At 35.7% G+C, this 25,498-nt stretch overlaps 1 protein-coding gene across 2 annotated transcripts in view; it reads left to right on the top strand.

Moving 5' to 3' along the window:
* Positions 1–2,679: 2,679 nt before the first annotated feature.
* LOC149804003 (cadherin EGF LAG seven-pass G-type receptor 1-like) overlaps positions 2,680–25,498 on the top strand; it is a 150,336-nt gene continuing 127,517 nt past the window's right edge. For both annotated transcript variants that reach the window (XM_089953858.1, XM_089953859.1), the window contains exons 1-3: positions 2,680–5,803; positions 15,873–16,237; positions 22,714–22,888. In XM_089953858.1, coding sequence (XP_089809984.1) covers positions 2,899–5,803; positions 15,873–16,237; positions 22,714–22,888 — 3,445 coding nt within the window. In that variant the 5' untranslated portion in view covers positions 2,680–2,898. The remainder of the gene's footprint in view (positions 5,804–15,872; positions 16,238–22,713; positions 22,889–25,498) is intronic.

The following is a 25,498-nucleotide window of genomic DNA, read 5'->3' as shown; positions in this document are numbered from 1 at the left end:
ACACTAAAATATGCTCATTAGTGGTAATCGAAGAAAATTGTACACACAATATTGTAATAATGCCAGTCAGTAACTTATAAACAGTTACAGCAGGAACATGCTACTGTATACTTGCAAATCCACAAATTAAAAATAAAATTAAAAAATATTGAATTGTTGTCATTTATGGCGTTTGCGTGTGTGTGTGCGTGTGTTTGTGTGCGAGAGAGTAAGATAAAGGACATTACATTTTCAATCTTCTATGTTATGCTACATATATAAGCATGAACGGCGTTTTGGCGTGGCAAGTGGGGCGACCGCCCCAGGCCCCGCTCTTGAGGGGGCCCGAGCTTCAGGCCTAAGGTCGTCCTTATGAGTTTGTCAAGCTATATTCTACGGGCCCCGCGCGGTCGTAGTCGGCCCTAGGCCCAGCGTACTCGTAACGCCGCCTCTGTATATAAGTACTGTCAGAGAGAGAGAGAGAGAGAGAGATTAGAACATGAATAACGTGTTAAAATGAATAATACGTGTTTATGTGTTGTGTGATTTTATACAGTCGATAGTTGTTGATATGTTGTTTTTTTTTTTTACTACTACTATTATGATAAGGGTGAGGAATATAGAACCTAGTTAAGGTGACGATCCGAAAATCTGTATAAATTTTTATAATGGGACAATATGATTTTCGATATCTACCAATGTATTTATTCTAATTATGCATAATATATAGTGCTGCTGCAATGAAATCTATTTCATTCGAGAGCGTGTCTTGTTTATACTGCAATATTTGCAGAAACACACCCACCCCACGCTATTTCCATACAATTTTTGTCAATTGGACATAGATGTGCGTAAGATTCTGGACAATTTGATATCCGTCGCAAGTTTGCAAGTTTTACTAGAAGGAACAAGGCCCCACACAGCACGCCACGCAAGTGCATTCGTGCATTGATACAACGTATGAAGTGGTCGACAGAAAACTAAACAACCAACATAGCTAGGGGCGCGCCATGAACTGCATCAATGGACTGATACAATGTACAAAAATATCACACTCCATGCCTACAATCTCTCAAAAATCTCGAACAATATTAGAACCATGGCTGTGAAATTCCCTTACAGTAGTAAGACAATGGTAGAATATCAGTGTGTGTGTGTGTGTGTGTGTGTGTGTGTGTGTGAAACATATAAGCACATTTAAATTAAATACTTATAACATCTTATGGAATGTAAGTAATACATTTTGTAAAAGAGAAAAATAGTAAGTTCTATCACTAAAGTGGATATCACATTAAACTGAATACTAATACCTAAAGTTTAAGTAACGAAAGTTTTTGTAACCCCACTCCCAAATTATGCGGCAACGTACATTTTTATGTTTCATTTATTTCTTTGTTTTTAATTAGTGTGATTTTATAACAGGAGAGAACTGACCAGGAATGGTACAAATGTTTACTTCGATTTTATTTGTGGATCTCGACACAACATAAAAATATGAATTTAGTCAATCAAATAAAATTCGAATATTCTCCAGTTTCACTTATTTCACAGACATCCATGTATCTTTTCTGTTGGTATCCTAATATGCTAAATGCCCCCAACCCTCAACCTCTTCATTGATACCAAACCCGATCAGTGAACGTCTCTGACTTTGAACACCTTATTGTCTAGTCACATGATCAAAGGGAAAATATTGATTTCGCTGTTCTGTGAAACCCCTCAACGAAAGTACCAACGTAACGTGACGGATTTGACAATTTGCATTGACTTTAAATAAAACTTTCAGAGACAGCTATAAAAGCGTGAAAATTCTAAATACATCTAAAATTCACATACTTTTTGTTAGTAAGTAGGATGGAACGCCTGAATGAATAAACGTAAATTACGGAGGGAGGTGTAGGAATCAGCCACCAATCGGCTCACAGCCATTTTGAGGTAGTGATCGGGTATTGATATGTGACAAGGAGAGACGGTCGTGTGTGATTGTATCTGCTTTGAACTGAGTGGTGGTAAGATATAAAACTGAAGATACAAAAATCGCCAAAGAATAGCAGACTGATGTAGTGATAATTTAGAATACATACAGATCTGTTTTCAACCTAGTTTGAATTAATGCGGATAATTTTAGCACCTGTTTTATGGGTCGCCAAGCCACTTGCTTCGAGTGAGTGTTTGGGTAGGCGACATAGCGAGTAATGCTAGATGCGGGAGGTTCAACAAGTGCACCAACTTGTTCGCTTTGAAACAAATGATTCCAAAATGGGTTGGATTGGAGATGTCTACATTTATTGCACATTAATTATCTGCATTGTGTTGAAGTATACATGCGGTTACGATGTGCACGTGCGAGATGATGAGTTATCAAATTCGATTCTCTTCAATGCAAGCTTAGGATCGCATTGGTCGTATTCGGTAGATACGGACTATTCCTTCCAACTCGCTTTCAGAGTATTTGAATTGGATTCGAGTACAGGATACATTTACTCTCATCAATCCAATATTTGCAGACTTCTCACCCAAAATCCAGTGTATTATAAAATTACAGGAAGAAGACATTCCCTTCAAAATGGTTTGCCATCTCTGGAAAGAACTTCCATTCCACTTAGATTTTATTTACATGGTGAAAGATGTCCACCAATTTTAGAAAGAAGACTGAAATATCATAAAAATCAGTCTTTGCTTATTGAAATGTTCCAAACCATTACAGATGGAAATGGTGCTTTATGTTCAGGCAGTGAAAGACTTTTACAGTTGTCTCAATACATTCCTTTTTCAATATTGCAAAATGTATGTAGTATTTACTTTCATAATGAAGACTTTGTATTGGATAGTAAAACGTATGAAATTCATGCAAAACACATCAATTGCCACAAAAGTGGTACTGTGATTGTACGAGGTGACCTAATTTTCTGTGATCAAATGAACGATGTTTCATTAATTATAGTGATACAGCCTGGTATTAGCATTGATTTTGTACATGAAGGAATGAATCTTTCAGGATCCAAAATGCCAGTGAGAGTTAAAAGAGAAACAAACAATGCCCCTGTATTTGATAATACAAGTTACAATGTTTCTGTCATGGAGGGGCTTGCTCCAGGCTACCTTGTTACCACAATTACAGCAACAGATTCTGATAGTGGTCAAGCTGGCATACTCACATATACATTACGGGCAAATTTTGATGACCGAAGTGCAGACATGTTTGAAATGAATCCTACATCTGGCATCATAAAAACAACAAGGAGTCTTGATCGTGAGCAAATTCCAAGACACAAATTTTTAGTATTTGCAACAGACAATGGTCGGCCCATAAGAAGTAGTTATGCAACATTGACAATCAATGTTCTTGACCAAAATGACAACGTGCCCACTTTTGAGAAATCTGTATATAGTGTAGAAAAATATGAAAACCTTCCCCAAGGTTCAGCAATAGTCTCTGTTCGTGCAACAGATGCCGATGAAGGAGCAAATGCTGATATAAGGTACAGCATTGTGAACCCAACTGGACCAAATGAAGCATTCATGATTCATCCAACAACAGGAAGTATTTCTACTCGTGGAGATTTAGATCGAGAGACCACTAGTTCGTATACACTGCTTGTGCAAGCATCAGATCAGGGTGAAAAAATACAATTGTCTTCAACAGCAACTGTCAACATTAAAATTCTAGATGAGAATGATAACAGCCCTCAGTTCAGTCAGTTATCATACATGGTTGATGTTCTCGAGAGCTTGGATGTTTCAGCCACGCCCGTTATCATTCGTCTAACAGCGACGGATAAAGATGAAGGCCCAAATGCAGACATACGGTTCAGCATAACTGGTGGAAATACAGGTTTAACTTTCAGCATTGATCCTATTGATGGTCAGATACGAGTGTTACGTAAGCTTGATTATGAAGACCAGAAAGACTATCAGTTAAGAATACTAGTTCAGGATAGTGGGTCACCAGTTAGGACAAACAGCACAACTGTTTGGGTTCGTGTCCAAGATGTGAATGATAATGACCCAATTTTCCAGACCTCACCTCTTAGAGGATCTGTTCTTGAGAGTGAAAAACCGGGTACGTCTGTTCTGACTGTTCGATCTTCAGATAGAGATTCTGGTAAAAATGGTGAACTTGCATACTCCATATCAAACTCCACTTCTGGTCTTCCATTCACTATTGATCCAGTAACTGGAATTATCTCTGTCATTGCTGCCTTAGATCGAGAGACAAAAGACATGTATAATTTTGTGGTCATTGTAAAAGACAAAGGTGACCCACCCCGATCAGCATCCACTGATGCCATAATAGAAATTAGAGATGTTAATGACAACAGTCCAGTCTTTTCACAGAAAGTGTTTTTTAAAAGCATTTCTGAAGACCTTCAGTTGTATCAAAGAGTTATCAGTGTGACGGCCATGGATGCAGATATAGGAGAAAATGCAGTGATTAATTATGAGATAACTAGTGGGAATGCAGATGGAGTCTTTAGCATAAGTAAGGAAGTTGGAGCTGGAGTGATAACGTTAGCAAAACAACTAGACTACAAAAGGCAGAGTCGCTACATACTTACAGTTCGTGCTTCTGACTTGGGTAACCTCTTTGACACTGCAGAAGTTCGTATTAATGTAACAGACACTAATAAATATCGGCCACAGTTTGAAAAATCTGCGTTTAATATACATGTTTCTGAAAGTGTTGCAATAGGAACTTCTATAGGGAAGGTTCTTGCTGTTGATTCAGATGTAGGAGAAAATGGTCGTATCACCTATGAACTAACTGGGTCAGAATCTTTTGCAGTTGATTCCAGCACAGGGGATATAACAATTAGAAAAGCTCTTGATCGTGAGTTGCAAGAAGCATATTCAATGACTGTGCGAGCACGTGATAATGGCAACCCATCCCTTGATGACACAGCCTCAGTGACCATCTTTGTAGATGATGTGAATGATAACCCGCCTGTGTTTGATAGGTCAGCATACTTTGGCAATGTCAGCGAAAGTGCGGGAATAGGAACCAGTGTTCTTCAGGTCCATGCTACAGATGCAGACACAGGGTCCAATGCACTTGTAGAGTACAAATTCAAATTTGGATTTGATGGTGGTGCAGACTTTGAAATTGACACAGCTCTAGGAGTGATCAGAGTAAAAAAAGAACTTGATCGTGAAACTAAAAATAACTATACTCTTGTTGTTCTGGCTGTAGATAATGGAGTAATCAGACTTTCTGGTTCAGTGGAAGTTAAAATTAAAGTTACAGATGTGAATGATAATGCACCACAGTTTGTTTCTGATCCAATCAGTATATATGTGACAGAAAATACCCCAATTGGGTCTTCAGTAGCAGTTATTGAAGCCGTCGATCGGGATGAAGGTGTCAATGCTATCATCGAATATTCATTTGAGGGAGGATTAGATGCAGATTTGTTTGAGTTAGTCAGTCGTCCAGGAGAGCCAGCTGTTATTAAAAACCGTGTTTCACTTGATTATGAGTCAGATAGGAAAAATTACCAAATTTTGATTAAGGCTACTTCAAGGCCTCTGTTTTCAACAACAACAATTAATATTCATGTGCAAGATGTCAATGATAACAGTCCAGAGCTAAAGGACTTCATGATAATTTTTAACAATTTCATTGGCCATTTCCCAACAGAACCTATTGGAAGAATTCCTGCCTTCGATCCAGATGTTACAGACCAGGATAAGTTGGTGTACACGTTTGTCTCTGGAAATGAAGCCAACTTTCTATATCTCAATGAAACCTCAGGGGAAGTAACTCTTGACTCTAGATTGAACTCGGATGTTCCAAGAAATGGGACTTTCCAAGTCCGTGTTTCAGGTGAGGAACTGTCTATGCTACTATCTACCATTTTCACTATAAAGATTTGATCTTCCTTTATCTGCCTATTGAGAGTGTGGTGGGGAATTTGCACTAGAACTTGAAATCCATTATAATTGATATAAATGACAGAATCTACCAAGAGCACGTAAGTGTATTCCTTTATTTATCATGCTATCAGCTATCACTATTCAGGGCAGGGATCCAGGTGCTTTTTGCCTGTTGGGCCATTTTAAAGACTTAAGCAGCTTCTGAAGGCATCCTTTCTACAAGAAGTTCATTTTATGCATTTCTGTTGTATTATTGGTGCATATTTGTGCTGATTAGTAGAAGAATTTAGTTTATTGATTCCAAATTCGAATGTTTATTGTTACCATATTCAGTGTTTTATACCCCCAGAGAATTAGGAAATGTCAGACATTAAGAAGAGCATTGTGCATTCCAGAGTGTGCAGTTTGCTGCGTTTTTTTTTGTGGAATGGGTACAGTACTCACCTGAAATAGGCTAGGAACCACCATTTATTGTTAATAAATTCTGAACCATTTGAGATATTTTCACGAAACTTGGTTTGCATCACCGCGAGTTTGTATCGCACAGAAGAAAGGGTTTTGCCAGTTTATTAGTTTTAGACCTCGGTGTATCAATAAACAGTCTTGCTTATTGACAAAATCTAGTTATTCGTACACAGAATTCTGAGGCAGAGTTCAATCTAGGCTTTGTTTTTGCACAATGGGGCAAAAATGTCCTTGAGCCCACTCGGATATGAAAGATGCAATCAAGTTGGTGTTGAAATATTCAAGGCAGATTGGCCTATCTCTGCACATGTCATGTAACTTGCTGTTAATTCAGAAACATTTAATTGTCAAGGCTGATGGGGGTGGTGTAGGGCTGTAGTTAAACTGGTTGAAATGCTCTACGCTACAGAGTTCAGTGTCATTATGTAGACATACATCTTCACAAGAGGCGTTTTAGGAACATGCATGCTGGCGACTTCATTTTGCATAAATTCACCTAAATTATAATAACTGAAAGAACTACATGTATGCATCATTAGAACTTAATCAAATAAACTCAAGTCCAACATAGCTTTCTTCAACGATGGTGACAATGTTGTCAGATTTGTAAATTATATCTTCCTAGGAGTGAAAGAAAAAGACGGTACAGTGAAGTAGAGGTGAATATAAATTAAAGTATTGATGGATAAACAAAGCGATTCTCATTTGCGTGTTATTGGATGTTTGCTTGGTAAAACGATTCGTGCTAGTACTGGAGCAGGTAATGACTGCCTCATACTTGCTGGCACAGGAGTAATGTACTGAGAGTCAATTTAATTCAACGGGAAACACTTTTTTTTATCATTAAACCTGACTCTCTTTCACAAGTAGTTCATTGTAAACATCCAGTTTTGCTGTTGAACACTTGATTGGTAGTCCCTAAATTTAGTATGGAATGACTGCAGATAAAGAATCAACTTGAATGAATAAATAATGTTTAATGTAAATTATATAGTCAGTGAATTACATTATGTGAAATGTATGAAATACGAAAATTATTTTTCCACTTTAAAAGATAGAACCACACAAAATATCACCTGATAAAAACCTGACCTGCCTCTTTGGTAAACTTACAGAAGCCATTGACAATGTATATTTTAATCATAGATGGAGCCCTGTACAGTGCTATATAAACAAAGGATGACCTTGTAAATATTATTGTAAACCCCAATTGTGCTCTTATTGGGTAGGCATTAGTCATTTGTGTCTTCATTCTGAGAGTGTGAGTTGGATAGTAGCTTTAAAATTTTTTTGATCATATCGCTATTATGTCTGGAATGTGGCAGTTTATAGTGATGTCTAGCACTGGGGCATCATGCTGCAGACATGTATCATCATGTCCCACCCATTCACATTATCCGGACACCAATCCAACTAGTCCAAACACTGACCTCATAATGCTGGATGCCTAGTTTGGAAGCTGTTAGTTCCATTTATATAAGCTTTTGGTTTGACTCGTCCAGGGTTCGAACCCGCAACCTCCCACATCAGAGGCAGATGCTCTAACCACTTTGGCCATGAATCTCTGTTTGCTTCTCATTCTGTTTTCTTTATCACAATTATTGCAAATTTCTGTTGGCCAGTCTTGAGAGAAAATTGCTCATTTGCAGCCTTGCTCTTGGCACCAAAGAAATTATGTGACATTGCAATTGGAATAGTAGACATATGATTATCAATCAAAAATGAAAGTATATCTGTACACCAAAAATAGCAGAACTTTATGAAGATTAACATGGAAGCTCATATTCCTCCGTCCAACAATACCCAAGTTCTTGGTGCTGCTTTTATAATCATGATATAAGACCGCTCCGGTGGCCTTGTGGTTAGAGCATTCTCCTTGAATGTGGGATATCACGGACTCGAAAGATGGATGAGTCATACCAAAGACTGAAAATCATAATGATACTAACAGCTGCCTTGATATGTGTTCAACATTAAGAGGTTAGTGTTACGACTGGTCAGCATGGCGTTAGGATAATGTGACTGCATGGGACATCATGCTACATGTCTGTGGCATGATGTCCCAGTGCTAGACATCACTGTACTCTGCCACACTGCAGACATTGTAGCAAAATGACTGAAAAAATTGTTAATGTAGCTTTAAAAATCCAAAACACAGACACTCTAAATAAAATATAATAAAATGCAATTGTCAAAAACATCGCATGGATTTATAATATGATTGAATGGAACTCTAGTTAGTAACGTTCATCAAAGACAGGTATCAAAACACTAATTGTAATAAGTCTTTTGATCAAGATGAATATTAGAAATTGATGATCAATTAACAGGTGTCTTAATTTCCTTGTTTGCTAAGATCTATGCAGCCTCACTTTGATGGGTCAAGGAAGAACAGTAAATATTCTTTATTTTGATAATGAAGACAATATATAAGAAATAAAAATACATGTAGCAAAGAAGGAAAACAAACGATATTGAATAAGAATGGTAAATAATTATTCGCCATAATTTCAGCATGAAATAATTGATTATTTGTCCATAATGTTAATTTCTAGCTTTGCATTCATTATTGTTTGACAATTTTTTAAAAACTTCAAAAAAATCAATTTGTTCTTACAATTGTGCATGATCTTGAAATTATTGCAAATACAGTGTTGTCCTTGGTCCAGGAAATCATGCCTTTTTGATGACTTCATTTGAGAGGAGGGTAATATAAAGCTGTTTGAAGTCTCCAGTAATTGTAGTTAACAGGGTGGATGGCCAGGAGTGTAGGGTTGACCTGGTCATGAATTCTTCAATTTGCACTAATTCTAAAACTTCATTGGGCTTTTTGTCACAACTGATTTGTCAGGTCAATTGTTATTGAAGCAAAGCCTGTTGTTGTTGTGTTGAATACAATTAAGGTTTGTGGGAACATTTTTATTCTTTTCATTGTACATCTACCCTGCAACACCTTATTTATTTCTTGAAAAGAATGATTGAATTCGGACATCTGATAACATCTCTTCTTTGAGCCTCATTAATTTAAAAATTTAAATTAGAGCATGAGAAAAGTAGAAGTTTTACAAGTACATGTATATATAGAAGTAAAATATTTCTTTGTATATATAAACATCATTAAGGCTTGTATTTGGCCTTCTGAGCAAAGTTAAAAATTTCAAGACAGCATGATGTAAACAGTCTGAAATAGTTTTTTTTTGTTATACCATGGCAGTTGTAAGGCATATAGTACATATTTTGCTTTTATTAGGGTTTGCATATTGGTCACTTTTCAGACACTGGTAGAAGAACATGTTCTGCATCAATAATATATATCCTTCTATTTCCTTCTTTTGGTTAAAGATTTTATAAAATAAATGTCACAGACAAGGAAATTAATTTCTTTATTTTCAGTTTTGTAATGAATAATATCATGTACTATTTTCTTGTTCTTGATAACCCAGTAGATTACCAGCCTGACCCTGTAGATTACCAGTCTGACCTAGGAGATTACGTCTGACCAGTAGATTACCAGTCTGACCCTGTATCATATTTTTGATTAGTTGGCTTAGTTTTTTTGTTGGTTTTAATACCATTTTTAGAACAGGATAGGCTATGCATCGTGGACAGTATATTTGGTGGAGGAAAAAGTGGGGAAGGACTGTTGACCAACTTTCTTAGATATGTGTTCAGTTCGAGACTCGAACCCACATGGCAAGCACTGAGAAAACTCAGCCAACCGGGGCCACCCTTTTTCATCAACACATTAACCCCTGGAGGTTTTTGTCATTTTCGCCTGAAAATCAAGTAGGAAACACATTTTGAAAGCTATTTCTGAATAGACTCGAAAACACCAAATCCCCGGTCATCTTTCAGTATCATACTGCCTAGTTGTGTTAGAAACATCATTTTTCATTGGCTATTTGACTTGCGCATGATCAGAAGGGTAAAAGTTTAATTTTTTTTTTATAAATTTTTTTTTTGTTTTGCTAAATGGAGCCATTATTTTTGTATGGAGACCACTCTTTATTCCAAATGCCCATCTTATCCTACTTTTTGCAAAGGCTTATCTGTCTGTTTGCAGTTTATACTGGTTTGCCTTACATCTGAGACCAAAAAGTCTAAAATCCCGACACAAAATCGGATTCCGACCACAGGCGAATTTTGGGTAGAAAAAAGTCAGGTCCAAAAAATGTTTTTTTTTAATCTGTATTTTGTAGTGCAACTAGATATGCCAGATTATTTGGTATCATTGTAGAGCTACATCTGTCTACCATTCTATAATACCACCCACTCTGGTGTATCATGCATGACCATGACGCTACAGAGCTCGGCAGTAGGCTACTACCTCCTGCCCCTTTATCTTGTCGCTAGGGTTTAATGTGTTAATAACTATATGGATCGTGAAACCATTATTCCAGAATATTTTAACTGCATATCTAGGTACATGGATGATAATCTGGGCATTTGGGTGATAATCTGGGTATTTGGGTGATATCAGGGTATATTTAGATGATAATCTGGGAACATGTTTCTTCTAATAATTATTATTCTGCTGTGAACAAAGATTGTATATCAAAATTTCTAAACATGTATGTGGTATACAATAGCCATTTCTATGCAGTTGAACCAAATGATTTCCAAATTAAACTTTTCCTCATCAGAGTTCATGGCATGCAGTTGGCAACCATTTATGTGGCTGCCATTGGCAGTGTATGTGCCAAACCTCACTCAGATTGCAATTGTTTTATGTGCTGTTTATCTTTTAGGTCCCCCCCCCCCCATGTGTTTCGAGTTAGCCAACCATCTCCGCTTCTCATTGCCAACCCTAGCACTTTTTCCCCCATGATTTTCGAAAAAAAAGCACACAAAAATCACATTGAACATTTTTTTGAAGGACTTGTATATCTTAATTTTGTAAACTAGTTCAGTAGGAAACAAACACATTTTTTTGCCTTAAAGGATTCAGTTTAAAGATAATGTCTTCACTTAATCTCGTGCATCTGACAGCATCATATCAACCATGATGATATTGTTTCATACTGCTAGATATATTTACACAATGAAAAATTCAATATAATGCAACTAATTGTACTGCATTAGTAAGCCATGGAGTCTGCAGTGACTGGAAGAAACTGCAATTGCATTTGAACTGTATTTCTTGCAAATAAAATGAGACTCATTAAAGGTTTTGTTAATGAGCATGTTTTTCCAAAGGTCCTTAATGTAGTTTAATGATTTTACGTCAGCAGGGTCATATAAATCAGCCAGATGTGTAATGTGCAGTACAAATCATCAGCACTTTAAGAAAGTAATTAATAGAAAACATACTACTAAACATTTGTCTTTAGCAGAGATGTGGAAATGTGTCATTTAATTAGAACAGGTAGTTCACGTTTCACTGAAAACCACATGCATGTTCGTTAACACAATTAAATATTTTGTGAACATATTCGGACAGTAAATGAAATTAAAACATTTACAAGCATAAATGTTGCAGCCTTTCTTTCTACTGGTAGTTGAAGATTGTTTGCAGCTATTTTAATATGGAGGAATTTTTGTCTGGGAGCTGTTTTCCATCTGTTCGTACATTGTAATGTATTGTCAAGTTGTTAATCTTCCTTACAGTATCATGGCCTACTGTTGGTGAGTTTCAGTAAATCAGTTGATTATTGTGTTGTAGAATGAGACAAAATCAATAAGTTGGAAGCACTAGAACATGTTGGAATTTTAATCTCAGTGCTTTCTTGATGTATTGATTTATTTTCTCAGCTTTGTTTCTCCTTTCCAAATTAATCAGAGATACACATTTGAAATGTGCTTATTCTACAGTTTCTGTGTCAGGGTTTGTGTGTTTGTTAAACAGATTACATCCCTGCTTTTTTTCTTTGAATCTTAATATGAAAATTTGAACAGGGCTTCATCTTAACCTGACTGAAACTGTAAACAGTGCTTCAGATATAAAGATATCAGTCAACATCTCATTGCATTAATCCTTCACTAAAACACTACATAGGAGTCAAAAAAGTGGACTGCCTTATAGGTGGGGTACCTTATATTGAGGTAGTTCTTACATAGTATTACAGTACATGCTCCCTATACCACTTTTCATAGTCATTAAAGTGGACTGCCTTATAGGTGAGATTACTTTATATTGAGGTATTTTATACACAATACTATAATCCCTCACTATAACACTTCATAAGAGTCGTACAAGTGGATTGCGTTAAAGATGAGTCTCCTTATATTGAGGTGTTCTGTGCACAGTGTTACAGTACCTGGGCTCAAAATTAGGATTTGTATTTCACTACTCACAGGATTATCATAATAAATTTTGTCCTGATCTTGCCAAATTTTCAGTTTTTCTCTGATATTCAGGGCAGAAAGCGCACAGTATCACAACCTCTCTTGGCTGTTAGTTAGCTGTTGTCTTCTTGTGATCATATTAGCAATTGCATGCTGTTTTCTCATCTAATCTCTGCAGTTTCAGTGGTGGCAATTTACTGTGCAAATACTTACACCTAATAGTGCTAGATCTAAGTGAGGTCTCGAATTTCTGCCATTTATCATTTGTAAAGGCAATAATGTTTCAATAAGAGTTAGTTTGTGCACTTTTTCAAATGAAAGGGGTCCCTTTTTTCCTCAGATGGTTAAAGTGATGCCATGTGGTGCCTTGTTGATGGGACCATCTTATGGTTTGGTGCCTTACTGATGGGACTATCGTATGGTGTGGTGTCTTACAATGAGGGAATACTGTATATTTTTGTGTTGTTGAAAGAAATATCAAGTGTTTTGTTGAAATTAGAGCCAGTTCTGAATTCTCGAACGTGGCTTCTTTGTACTGTAGTTTTGAAAAGTTTTTACAAGCCACAGCGGGGTGTATCATAATACAGTGTGCAGTGAAACACTAGTCCTAGGCCTGCATTATCTGCCTATTGAAGTTGCAGATGTGTCCAGGGTTGTAAGAAAACCTATAAAAAAAATTAGCAAGAACTATGCATCTTGCATTTTTGTTTGTTTATATCATTGTTTAGATTTTGATCTCATCTTTTGAAAAGTGTTGACAAGATGGCTTGTGTACAACTAACTTGTTCTTTCAGCAATCTCTCTATTATCAGTTAATTTTCTTTATCTTAAAGGTGTGAATTGGCATGCTTAGTTTCTTTGTCATTTTAATATTAATTTACATTGACAGCACTATGCATTACCTCAAAAGTTTCAGATGAATCATTTTTGTTTTACTTTATCACAGTCTGGCAGAATATGCATTAGTGTTGGCAAGGATTCATAGGTAAGTTATCTAGTGCCAAGGAAATTGACCTATTGCCACTTGTCAATCACACTGGTCAATTAACCAATCAGTAAACATAAATTAGACACACCTCCAGGCATTGCTTTCATCCATAATTTTCCTCTGGCAAGCTGCTGGTGTCAATAATGAATTTATTGTGATAAGTATTTAAATTTTTTGCAATGATTTGTTGATTTATCAATCAAAAGGGTGAAAAGAAGTCAGTGGGAGCCTTGTAATTCAACAGTATCCATATCGTCTAACTGGAGGAACTAGAATGAGTCTATTCTCGAAACATAGACATAACTTCAGTGGATAAAGACTTTTTGTGGTCATGTGTACGATCGTGGTCGTGTGAATGATCAGCTAGATCTAGAAACAGTTGTTAGCAGTTACAATGTGTTTGTTTGCATAAAAGGGTTGAAAAGCATGTCCCGTTGATGGCTTGAAGAAAAAAAATATTGAAATTTAAATAGATACGTAAAATAAAACATTTGTAAAATACGGGCAGAGAACCCCCTCATTTTAGGACTTTGTATGTTATTTTTCTTGTATAGGAATCAATGAACCCCAGACTGCATTATTTTAAATTTTGCAAATTTACACATAAGATTTATTGTCTTAATGCTTCAGACACTTGAGTGACTATTTTCTTTTTCATTTGGCTGAAGGAGGGGTGGGTATACAAAAATGTAATAGTGGAATACAATAACAATAGTTTTAGATAAAGCTTGTCGGAGGTTAATATGTGATCATGTCATGTGATTTGGTAGGAGCAATATATCATCTCATGTAAATTTAGTAGAGTGCCTTGCAGTATCTGACCCATGTTGATCGAATTGCAGGATTCAAACCTGCACCCTTTTGGCAGTGAGTCAGGTATGCTCATCACTGAGCTACATTGCCTTTGGCATGGATTTAGAATAAGCCGAGTTGTGATTGGAATTATTTAAATGGAGTTCTTGTCAGACATTTCAAAATCATATGGTAATGTGAAAACCTGGTACCCCAATTCAGCAACCCAGAAAATGTACTATTTAAAGTGAAACTTAAGCTTCCTTTTAGACTTTATTTCTTGTTATGCTGTAAGTTATTAATAATTTGTCTCCTTTTTAAAATAATTTTGAAGAGTTAAAGCTGAAAGAAGAACTAGCAGTGGTGTGAAGTAGGAAAGGTCTACCTTCATTCAAAATATAATAATCCTGACCTGGCATTCTGGTAGCCCCTGACACAAGAGTTGTCTCACCCCGTCATGTTTTCCTTAAATTTTGTAGTATTCATCATTTCAAGCCTTAGGTGAAAATCCTTGATGCACGTTTTTAACTCATGTCTGTCAGCAGCAAAATTTTTATTTTTGATGAATGTGCATGTTGATAAAGGTGTCATCAACAACACAATGAAATCAGCTTGTACATGTTGATAAAGGTGTCATCAACAACACAATGAAATCAGCTTGTACATGTTGATAAAGGTGTCATCAACAACACAATGAAATCAGCTTGTACATGTTGATAAAGGTGTCATCAATAACACAATGAAATCAGCTTGTACATGTTGATAAAGGTGTCATCAACAACACAATGAAATCAGTTTGTACATGTTGATAAAGGTGTCATCAACAACACAATGAAATCAGCTTGTACATGTTGATAAAGGTGTCATCAACAACACAATGAAATCAGCTTGTACATGTTGATAAAGGTGTCATCAACAACACAATGAAATCAGCTTGTACATGTTGATAAAGGTGTCATCAACAACACAATGAAATCAGTTTGTACATGTTGATAAAGGTGTCATCAACAACACAATGAAATCAGCTTGTACATGTTGATAAAGGTGTCCTTTATATCGATTGATAAATGATTGTGTTTGGAAAAGAAACTTCGGCTAATACCAACTGCTTGAAATGTTATGACAGTTTTACTGCTGCTCATGATTTCATAAGCTGGTTTATGCATATTCATTAGAAATGAGGAAATCTTTTTGAAGGTGGCAATTGGTGTAAAAGGAGCCCTGCAGATGGCTTGTGAGAATGAAGAGTAGGTGTCACAAGTTTTAAAGTAAGCATCTGGTTGTATTGGCATGCTGCTGAGCCTGTTTGTAATCTACTTGTTCATCCAAGACTCTTTGGGACTTAGTTATATGGTGAGAAGAGGTTCATTTTCTAGCATCTGGTTTTTATTTAGAGCACTGCCTCAGATTTATTGGATTCGTCAGCATTTTTAAGATAATGCAGTAGATCTTACTCCTTCCAACCCCCAGTTTTTCATTTTAATTTCAGATAGTAAGAATATAGTGACCGCAACATGCACCCTGTATGTCCGACTTGTTACAGACGACATGCTTCGGAACAGTGTTACAATTCGTTTGAATGGGATGACATCTGCAGCTTTCCTTTCTCCACTTTACAGATATTTTGTTGAGGCACTGGCAACAATAATTCACACAGATAAAAATAACATTTTTGTCATCAACATTTTGGATGACACAGATGTTACTTCACCAATTTTGAATGTGACAGTTTCCGTGCGCGAGAGATCTTACCAGTCTGGAAGAGAACAAGTTGATGTCTTTTACCCTGCAGAATATCTACAGGAACAAATTTATTTGCAGAGGACACTCCTTGCCAACCTTTCAACGTTACAGGTAAATATGTAATTGCATTTTAAAATTCCCAATTAGTGCTTTTTCACAGACATGAGCCATACATTTTGTCTCATATTCATGGAATGGTAATTTTTGTCCATTTTGTATTTAAGGACCTTGCACTTTAAGTAGAAAATTGTTAAGAGTCATAATGAGCATTATTTACCTGGATTTTCACGCAGACCCCATTTATCATATGATAATGACAGGGAATTATTTGAGCCCAACTGCCCATTTTACTCTTTTCGAGGTATTGATGCCTGATGTAGACAAGTTGTGTACAGCCCAATCCATTCACTCTGGGCTGGCAAGCTGACAATACAAAGTGAAATTCAATACTAGACAATGTGACCTTTTCAAAACATGATTTACTTTATCACATTGTACTGCAATATAGGGAAAAAGGTTTGTTTTACATCAGGATATAAAATTGCTTAACCTCGCCAAGTTGATAAACTTTACAATTTAACAGGTTTGTCCTACTTTCATGTCACAGGTATGGGAGAATCAAATATGATCATGAAGGATTGGTAAGAATAAACAAACAGGAAATTTGGTTGAATGCCGTCTTTTCTGCTTTGCCATAAGGCAGCATTTTAGCATGAAAAATATACACGGCAACAATTCAGCATGAAAAGAATGTCACTACAACAATATACTTTTTATTAGTGGCATCTTAAATAACAAAGGTAATGCAGAAATCAAGTTTCATGGCCATAGATACAACAGTGAATAGGAAACTGTTATATGTAAATTCAGTACAATACAGTCTGCACACATTAGAGTTTCTGGTGTACATTAACAATGTATGAAGGCTGATCACAAGATAATCTAAGTACAGTGTAGTGAGCTTAATTTTAGAAACTATTATTTTAAATAAAAAATGTCTTCTGACATTTTAGAAGTGAGACTGTTGATGAGGAAATACTGAGGAGAGTACATTTATATACATTATAAATTTGTATCTGGCATACACTCCTTTTGTCCATATGGTGTTGAGATTTAAAAAAAAAAAGAGTTAGGAAACTGGCAGTCATATAATCGTAGTCAGGGAATTGTGGGTATTCTTGTATTCTTTATTGAATCAAAACATTATAGAAAGTTTAAGTCATCCTGTATCATTACATGTATTTTCTTTGCAACAAAATTCAAAGTTATCTTAATGATTTTGGAAAAAGCAGTCTGGGTCACATTTCCTCTGCACCAGTGAGACACTTATTGAAAGTTATCTTAATGATTTTGGAAAAGGAAGTCTGGGTCACATTTCCTCTGCATCACTGAGACACTTATTGAAAGTTATCATCATGATTTTGGAATAGGAAGTCTGGGTCACATTTCCTCTGCATCATTGAGACACTTATTGAAAGTTATCTTGGTGGTGCTCAACAGTTTCGTATTTTACATTGGGTTATAATTTTAAAGAATTACCTCAGCTTTCCTCACTGGTTATACTGGCTATTTAAAAAAGACTTTGTATATTTTAGATGTAGTTAAAAGAACTTTTAATTCCCTTTATTTTGGTGCATGATTGATAGGTGTAATATTGGTTATAGAGTATACAGCTTGGCCTTACAACAGATGTGCATCTTTCAAAAAAGTGCTACCTCCACTTGGTCATTTTCACTTCCTGAACTTCAGAGGTAAATTGTATAAAAAAAAGAGCCAATAACTTTTTTACATTTTATATATTTGGTAATTTATTCATTGCACGTTCAGAAGCTGGTATGTCTAGTCTGGCAAAATTAATTTTCCCTATTTTAATAGCTGCTAAGCATAGTGTACTTCAGACAAATTTAGGCTGCTTTTTGGAGCACAAGGGAGCAATCATTTTAATAGCAGTGAGCTTGGATCATTTACAGTTTCCAAAAGTACAATATTCAAAGAAATGTCAGCCATATTACATTAAAGTAGCATAGAGGTATGCCAACATTTCTCTCCATTGTGCAAACAACTTCACCTTACATACATCACTCTCTAAAAAGTACATAATAACTGGTAAATTCATGATTTTGGAAACGGAAGTCTGGGTCGCATTTCCTCTGCATCAGTGAGACACTTATTGAAGATTATCTTCATGATTTTGGAAAAGGAAGTCTGGATCACAATTCCTCAACATCACTGAGACTCTTATTGAAATACTGTGAATTTGGAGCATGGCAATATGACATGTGACAATTGAATAGTTTCAACAGTTTGGTTCCAAGATAATGCATCACTTTCACACACTTTTACATGCCAGGTGAAGCATGCAAGAAAAGTATTCCCAAATGAAGAGAAGATTAATTTTTTTCATCCAGAGTCTTTAAGATAATCAATCACTTCATCCAGAAATGACATTACCGATAACATGGCACATTCTAAACAGACTGTGACATTGGTCATGAACAAGTTAGCATCGAATAATGACAATACTGATAACATGGCACAGTCTAAACAGACTGTGACATTGGTCATGAACAAGTTAGCATAGAATAATGACAATGCTGATAACATGGCAAAGTCTAAACAGACTGTGACATTGGTCATGAACAAGTTAGCATCGAATAATGACAATACTGATAACATGGCACAGTCTAAACAGACTTTGACACTGGTCATGAACAAGTTAGCATCGAATAATGACAATGCTGATAACATGGCAAAGTCTAAACAGACTGTGACATTGGTCATGAACAAGTTAGCATAGAATAATGACAATGCTGATAACATGGCACAGTCTAAACAGACTCTGACATTGGTCATGAACAAGTTAGCATAGAATAATGACAATGCTGATAACATGGCACAGTCTAAACAGACTGTGACATTGGTCATGAACAAGTTAGCATAGAATAATGACAATGCTGATAACATGGCACAGTCTAAACAGACTGTGACATTGGTCATGAACAAGTTAGCATAGAATAATGACAATGCTGATAACATGGCACAGTCTAAACAGACTGTGACATTGGTCATGAACAAGTTAGCATAGAATAATGACAATGCTGATAACATGGCACAGTCTAAACAGACTGTGACATTGGTCATGAACAAGTTAGCATCGAATAATGACAATACTGATAACATGGCAAAGTCTAAACAGACTTTGACACTGGTCATGAACAAGTTAGCATAGAATAATGACAATGCTGATAACATGGCACAGTCTAAACAGACTGTGACATTGGTCATGAACAAGTTAGTATCGAATAATGACAATACTGATAACATGGCAAAGTCTAAACAGACTTTGACACTGGTCATGAACAAGTTAGCATAGAATAATGACAATGCTGATAACATGGCAAAGTCTAAACAGACTGTGACATTGGTCATGAACAAGTTAGCATCGAATAATGACAATGCTGATAACATGGCACAGTCTAAACAGACTCTGACATTGGTCATGAACAAGTTAGCATAGAATAATGACAATGCTGATAACATGGCAAAGTCTAAACAGACTGACATTGGTCATGAACAAGTTAGCATAGAATAATGACAATACTGATAACATTGCACAGTCTAAACAGACTTTGACATTGGTCATGAACAAGTTAGCATCGAATAATGACAATGCTGATAACATGGCAAACAGACTGTGACATTGGTCATGAACAAGTTAGCATAGAATAATGACAATGCTGATAACATGGCAAAGTCTAAACAGACTGTGACATTGGTCATGAACAAGTTAGCATCGAATAATGACAATGCTGATAACATGGCACAGTCTAAACAGACTCTGACATTGGTCATGAACAAGTTAGCATAGAATAATGACAATGCTGATAACATGGCACAGTCTAAACAGACTGTGACATTGGTCATGAACAAGTTAGCATCGAATAATGACAATGCTGATAACATGGCACAGTCTAAACAGACTGTGACATTGGTCATGAACAAGTTAGCATAGAATAATGACAATACTGATAACATGGCACAGTCTAAACAGACTCTGACATTGGTCATGAACAAGTTAGTATCGAATAATGCTGAATGTCAGTAAAATATAGTGAGGAAAAAGTTCCAGTAGGGTAACAATACCCATATGGCTGGACAAATGTTACTCACTGACAAGGAAAACACTCAGATCAGTGATTACTATTCAACTCAGATCAGTGATCACTTTATAATACAACTCACTGATCACTTATAATACACTGATTGCTGATCACTTTATAATACAAATTAGTGATCACTTTTTAATGTGCAAATCAGTGATCACTTTATAATACAGGGTTCATACAGTCTTTGAAGGTCTTTGACAGTTTGGGAAAAATGAGGTAGCATTATCAAGGCCTTGTAAGTTTGGGAAAATCGAGCAGATTACCCTGAGGTCTTTAAAAGTCTTTGAAAATTGAAATAAACCCAAACATTTTAATTTCTTTCTATGTTCTGGTAGATAATAACCTATCATGGACTGAACATATCAAACATACCAGTAAAAAAGTCAATTCAAGTTTATGGCTTCTCAGTAGGATAAGACATTTTCTCCCTGAAAGGCACAGGAAACTATTTTATAACAGTTACATACAACCCTATTTGGACTACTGTAGTACAGTATGGGGTAATTCAAATGATAAAAACATAGCAAAGCTGGCACATCTTCAAAAAAGAGCATTTGGGCTAATATCAATCCAGAAAGAAAGCAAGGAAAGTTTAGCTGGTAGGTTAAAAATATTACCTATTAAAGACCGAATCTGTTTGAGAAAAGCCAAATTAATGTACAGGATATCTCAGAATAGTGCTCCTGAATATTTACAATCACTATTCCAGTATAGGCTACCTGGTAATACTCCCCACCTGCGATCCATGTCTACCAAACAGTATAAAATTCCCAAACCAAATAAGGAGTTATTTAAAAAAAGTTTCCAATACTCTGGAACTCTGCTCTGGAATAGTATTCCAGCTGAGATTAGAAATGCCCACTCTGTTTCCTTCTTCCAAACCCAGTATATTCAGTGGCTTCAGAGATGCAGCTTAAATAAATAAATTCCTTTGTATGAGGGCCTCAAGGTAGATTAGTTTTTAGCTAATTGTGTTACCCTCTTTAAATAAGGTCATTATTATTATTATTATTATTATTATCACAAATAAAATTCTCCAAGGTTGTTAGATAAGGATTTAGTTGAGTTTTCCTGGTTTCTTTCTTTTGATTAATTATAGTTTGAATTTCATCATTAAACAATATTGTAGTAATTTGCATTTGTTTTCTCATATGTAACATAACTTGCATACAAAATGGTAGTAAAAAAATTCTTAGAAATCTATGTGTTCTTTGATTGTTTGGGAAAAGTCTTTGAATTTGTCGTTCAGAATTCTGTATGAACCCTGTAATGCACAAGTCAGTAATCACTTTATAATACAACAAAGTACAAGTCGGACAAGATTTATGAGTATTTCATTGTCTGAAACTTGTGAGTAATAAATGAGTTATCATAAAACAATCAAAATAAATTGCTCTGTCATGAATAACAAGTTCTTTTTCATTTTGAATGTAAATAATTTTTATTATTGTTACACTATGTAAAAATAATATAGAATATTTTAAGAATAGTTTTATTTATTAGCTGATTTTCATGTAACTTTTATTTATTAGCTGATTTTCATGTAACTTTTATTTATTAGCTGATTTTCATGTAACTTTTATTTATTAGCTGATTTTCATGTAACTTTTGCAGAAGAAGTATTGACCCATGATGAATTCTTATTTGACCCTTTTGAAAATCTTGATGGGCTAGCGGCCATGAGGCTGAATCCCACTTTGAATTATGTTAATTTTAAGCCATGTTTAAATCATTCTTGTTTGCTGACCCAGGAGCTGAACATTTCTCTAGTTATATTTTGTTAAAAGATTATTTTTGTCTCCTGAATGATTGTAAGTGAGTTTAAGTATTTAATTTTGACAGGTGCGTAAAAAAAATATTCTCTGGAAACATTGACAGAAAAAGTCAGTGGCAGCAATTTGGTTGGTAGGTAACAAACATAATTTTTGGAGGATGAACTAACTGCTTTTCATTGCTTGTAATTTCTTTCCAGGTGCTTCATTTGATAATAACTTGGTGTATTGAAGAGCCATGTGTAAATATTTTGCAGGTGTTTCCATTTGATGATAACTTTTGTATTCAAGACCATGTGTAAATGTTTTGCATGTGCTTTCATTTGATGATAACATGTGTATTCAAGACCATGTGTAAATGTTTTGCAATTGCTTCCATTTGATGATAACTTTTGTATTCAAAACCATGTGTAAATATTTTGCAGGTGTTTCCATTTGATGATAACTTGTGTATTCAAGACCATGTGTAAATGTTTTGCATGTGCTTTCATTTGATGATAACTTGTGTATTCAAGACCATGTGTAAATATTTTGCAGGTGTTTCCATTTGATGATAACTTGTGTATTCAAGACCATGTGTAAATATTTTGCAGGTGCTTCCATTTGATGATAACTTGTGTATTCAGAACCATGTGTAAATATTTTGCAGGTGCTTCCATTTGATGATAACTTGTGTATTCAAGAGCCATGTGTCAACTTTGAAGTTTGTCAATCAAGCCTGAGATTTGGTGAAGCTGCACAATTCATTCGTTCTGACACCATGCTTTTCCGACCCATACGCCCCAGTAACGGATACAAGTGCAAGTGTCCAAATGGGTTTACAGGTAACATAGTCCATATTTTTATTTCACTTAGTTTCTGTCACATCCACTCCTTGGAAGAGCATGGTTACCATATATACTTACTTATATATTTAGTCCAGCTGCAAGCTGTACAGACCCAGATCTGCTATGGCAGATTGGGGTCTCTGTTGTTTGTTGTTGGACTCAACTTATCACCAACGATATATAGTACATATTGCTACATCTTAATTCCAAAACGTGTAAAGTCCCAACTATTTTTGACTTGTTAAACACTCTCATATCAGGACCTCTTTAACTGATTTGTATTTATAGCATTAAAGCTTCCCCTAAGAATTACAAGAATCTTTTTATTGAATAAATTAATGGGTGATCCTAAAAGTGAACCTACTTTTTCGACCTAACTTGCTTCATCTGCCAGAAAGGGTTTTGGGGAATGCTGTTTTGTGCTTGTGTCCTGTGCTGTGATGTATCTAACTTGTTAAAATTAATATATAGAATCTTAATGCTGCTGTTGCCAATGTTGCCACTAGAAAAGTAATACTTATCTAGCATCACTTGCTAAGTTTGAAGAGTGACCTTATAAGTGCTGCATCCAGAGCAAGCCTCAGAAACATTTTCCCATCTCAAAATGCCAGCATTTCCGAAAGTTTAATAAACCCTTGTATCATGATCATTATAGTGAGACAGAGGTACATAAAATGTCCCACTGACGGGTCAGCCAAGGTGCAACAGTCTTGTGTATGGTTATGGAAAATATCTAGTCAATAGAATGAGATCCATTACCATTCCTGATATATCATGGACAGTGTTATGAGATCCGTTAACACATTAATCCCTGGAGGTTTTTGTCATTTTTGCCTGAAAATCGAGTAGGAAACACATTTTAAATGCTATTTCTGAATAGATCTGAAAACACCAAATCCCAGGTGATCTTTCAATAACATACTGCCTAGTTGTGTTAGAAACATCGTTTTTCATTGGCTATTTGGCTCGCGCATGAGCATAAGGGTAAAAGTTGGAGTTCTTTTTTATTTTTTTTGCTAAATGGAGCCATTATTTTTGTATGGAGACTACTCTTTATTCCAAATGCCTATCTTATCCTACTTTTTGCAAAGGTTCATCTGTCTGTCTGCAGTTCATGCTGGTTTGCTTTAGATCTGAGACCAAAAAGTCTAAATCCGGACACAAAATCGGATTCCGACCATGGGTGAATTTTGGGTAGAAAAAAATCGGGTTATCTGTATTTTGTAGTGCAACTAGATATTCCAGATTATTTGGTATCATTATAGAGCTACATCTGTCTGTCTTTCTATAATACCACCCACTTTAGTGTATCATGCATGACCATGACGCTACAGAGCTCGGCAGTAGGCTACTACCTCCTGCCATGTTAACTCGTCGCTAGGGGTTAATGTGTTAACATTCCAGATATATAAGGGACATTGTTATAATGAGATCCATTAACTATAAAGGATAATGTTATAATGAGATCCATTACTATTCCAGATACATAAAGGATAGTGTTATAATGAGATCCATTACTATTCCTGATATATAAAGGATAGTGTTGTAATGAGATCCATAAACATTCCAGATATATAAAGGATAGTGTTATAATGAGATCCATAAACATTCCAGATATATAAGGGACAGTGTTATAATGAGATCCATTACTATTCCAGATATATAAAGGATAGTGTTTTAATGAGATCCATTACTATTCCAGATATATAAAGGATAGTGTTATAATGAGATCCATAAACATTCCAGATATATAAGGGACAGTGTTATAATGAGATCCATTAACATTCCTGATATATCAGAGACAGTGTTATACTGTTTTGTGTTGCACTGAGAGACCACTCTATCTGATGTTTGGTAGATTGGCTTGAAACTTGGTCACGCATATGGAAAGATTAATTCATTTGTCTTGACTGCATTAGCGATTGGTACAGCACTGGAATTAGGAATATGGCATTAGTGGCAACATTACCCATTGGTGTCAAGTTTGTAAGTTAGATATAGTGGATGTATATGATATCCATTGGTGTCAAGTTTGTAAGTTAGATATAGTGGATGTATATGATATCCATTGGTGTCAAGTTTGTAAGTTAGATATAGTGGATGTATATGATATCCATTGGTGTCAAGTTTGTAAGTTAGATATAGTGGATGTATATGATATCCATTGGTGTCAAGTTTGTAAGTTAGATATAGTGGATGTATATGATATCATGATTTGCTGTCAGAACACTGCATTCCATGAAACTCTTGTTTCTAAAAATAGATATCTTTCTAATACTTGACAAAAATAATTGGGGCCCCGAGTGGCCGAGTGGTCTAAAGCGCTCTTCGTTACAGATCACTGCCATCTCACCTCTGTCTGTGTGGGTTCGGGTCTCGGATTTGGCTAATGTCGATATGTGAGAAAGCTTGCCAGTAGCTTCTAGTGGGTTGGTGGTTCTTTCTGCGGTTTTCCCGGGTTCTTCCTCCACCATTAATACTGGCCGCCATGTATAGCCTATCATGTGCTGAAAAATGGCGTTAAACCCTTCAACAATAACAACAACAACAACAAAAATAATTAGTATTGTCATAAGTTATGACTAAACATGTATTTTTCACTGCTGA

This window comes from Sinohyriopsis cumingii, chromosome 3, assembly GCF_028554795.1.
Source record: "Sinohyriopsis cumingii isolate HCF-2022 chromosome 3, ASM2855479v2, whole genome shotgun sequence".
Classification (NCBI taxonomy): Eukaryota; Metazoa; Mollusca; class Bivalvia; order Unionida; family Unionidae; genus Sinohyriopsis; species Sinohyriopsis cumingii.
Note: the sequence above shows the minus strand (reverse complement) of the source record. Positions and strands in the feature narration are given on the sequence as shown.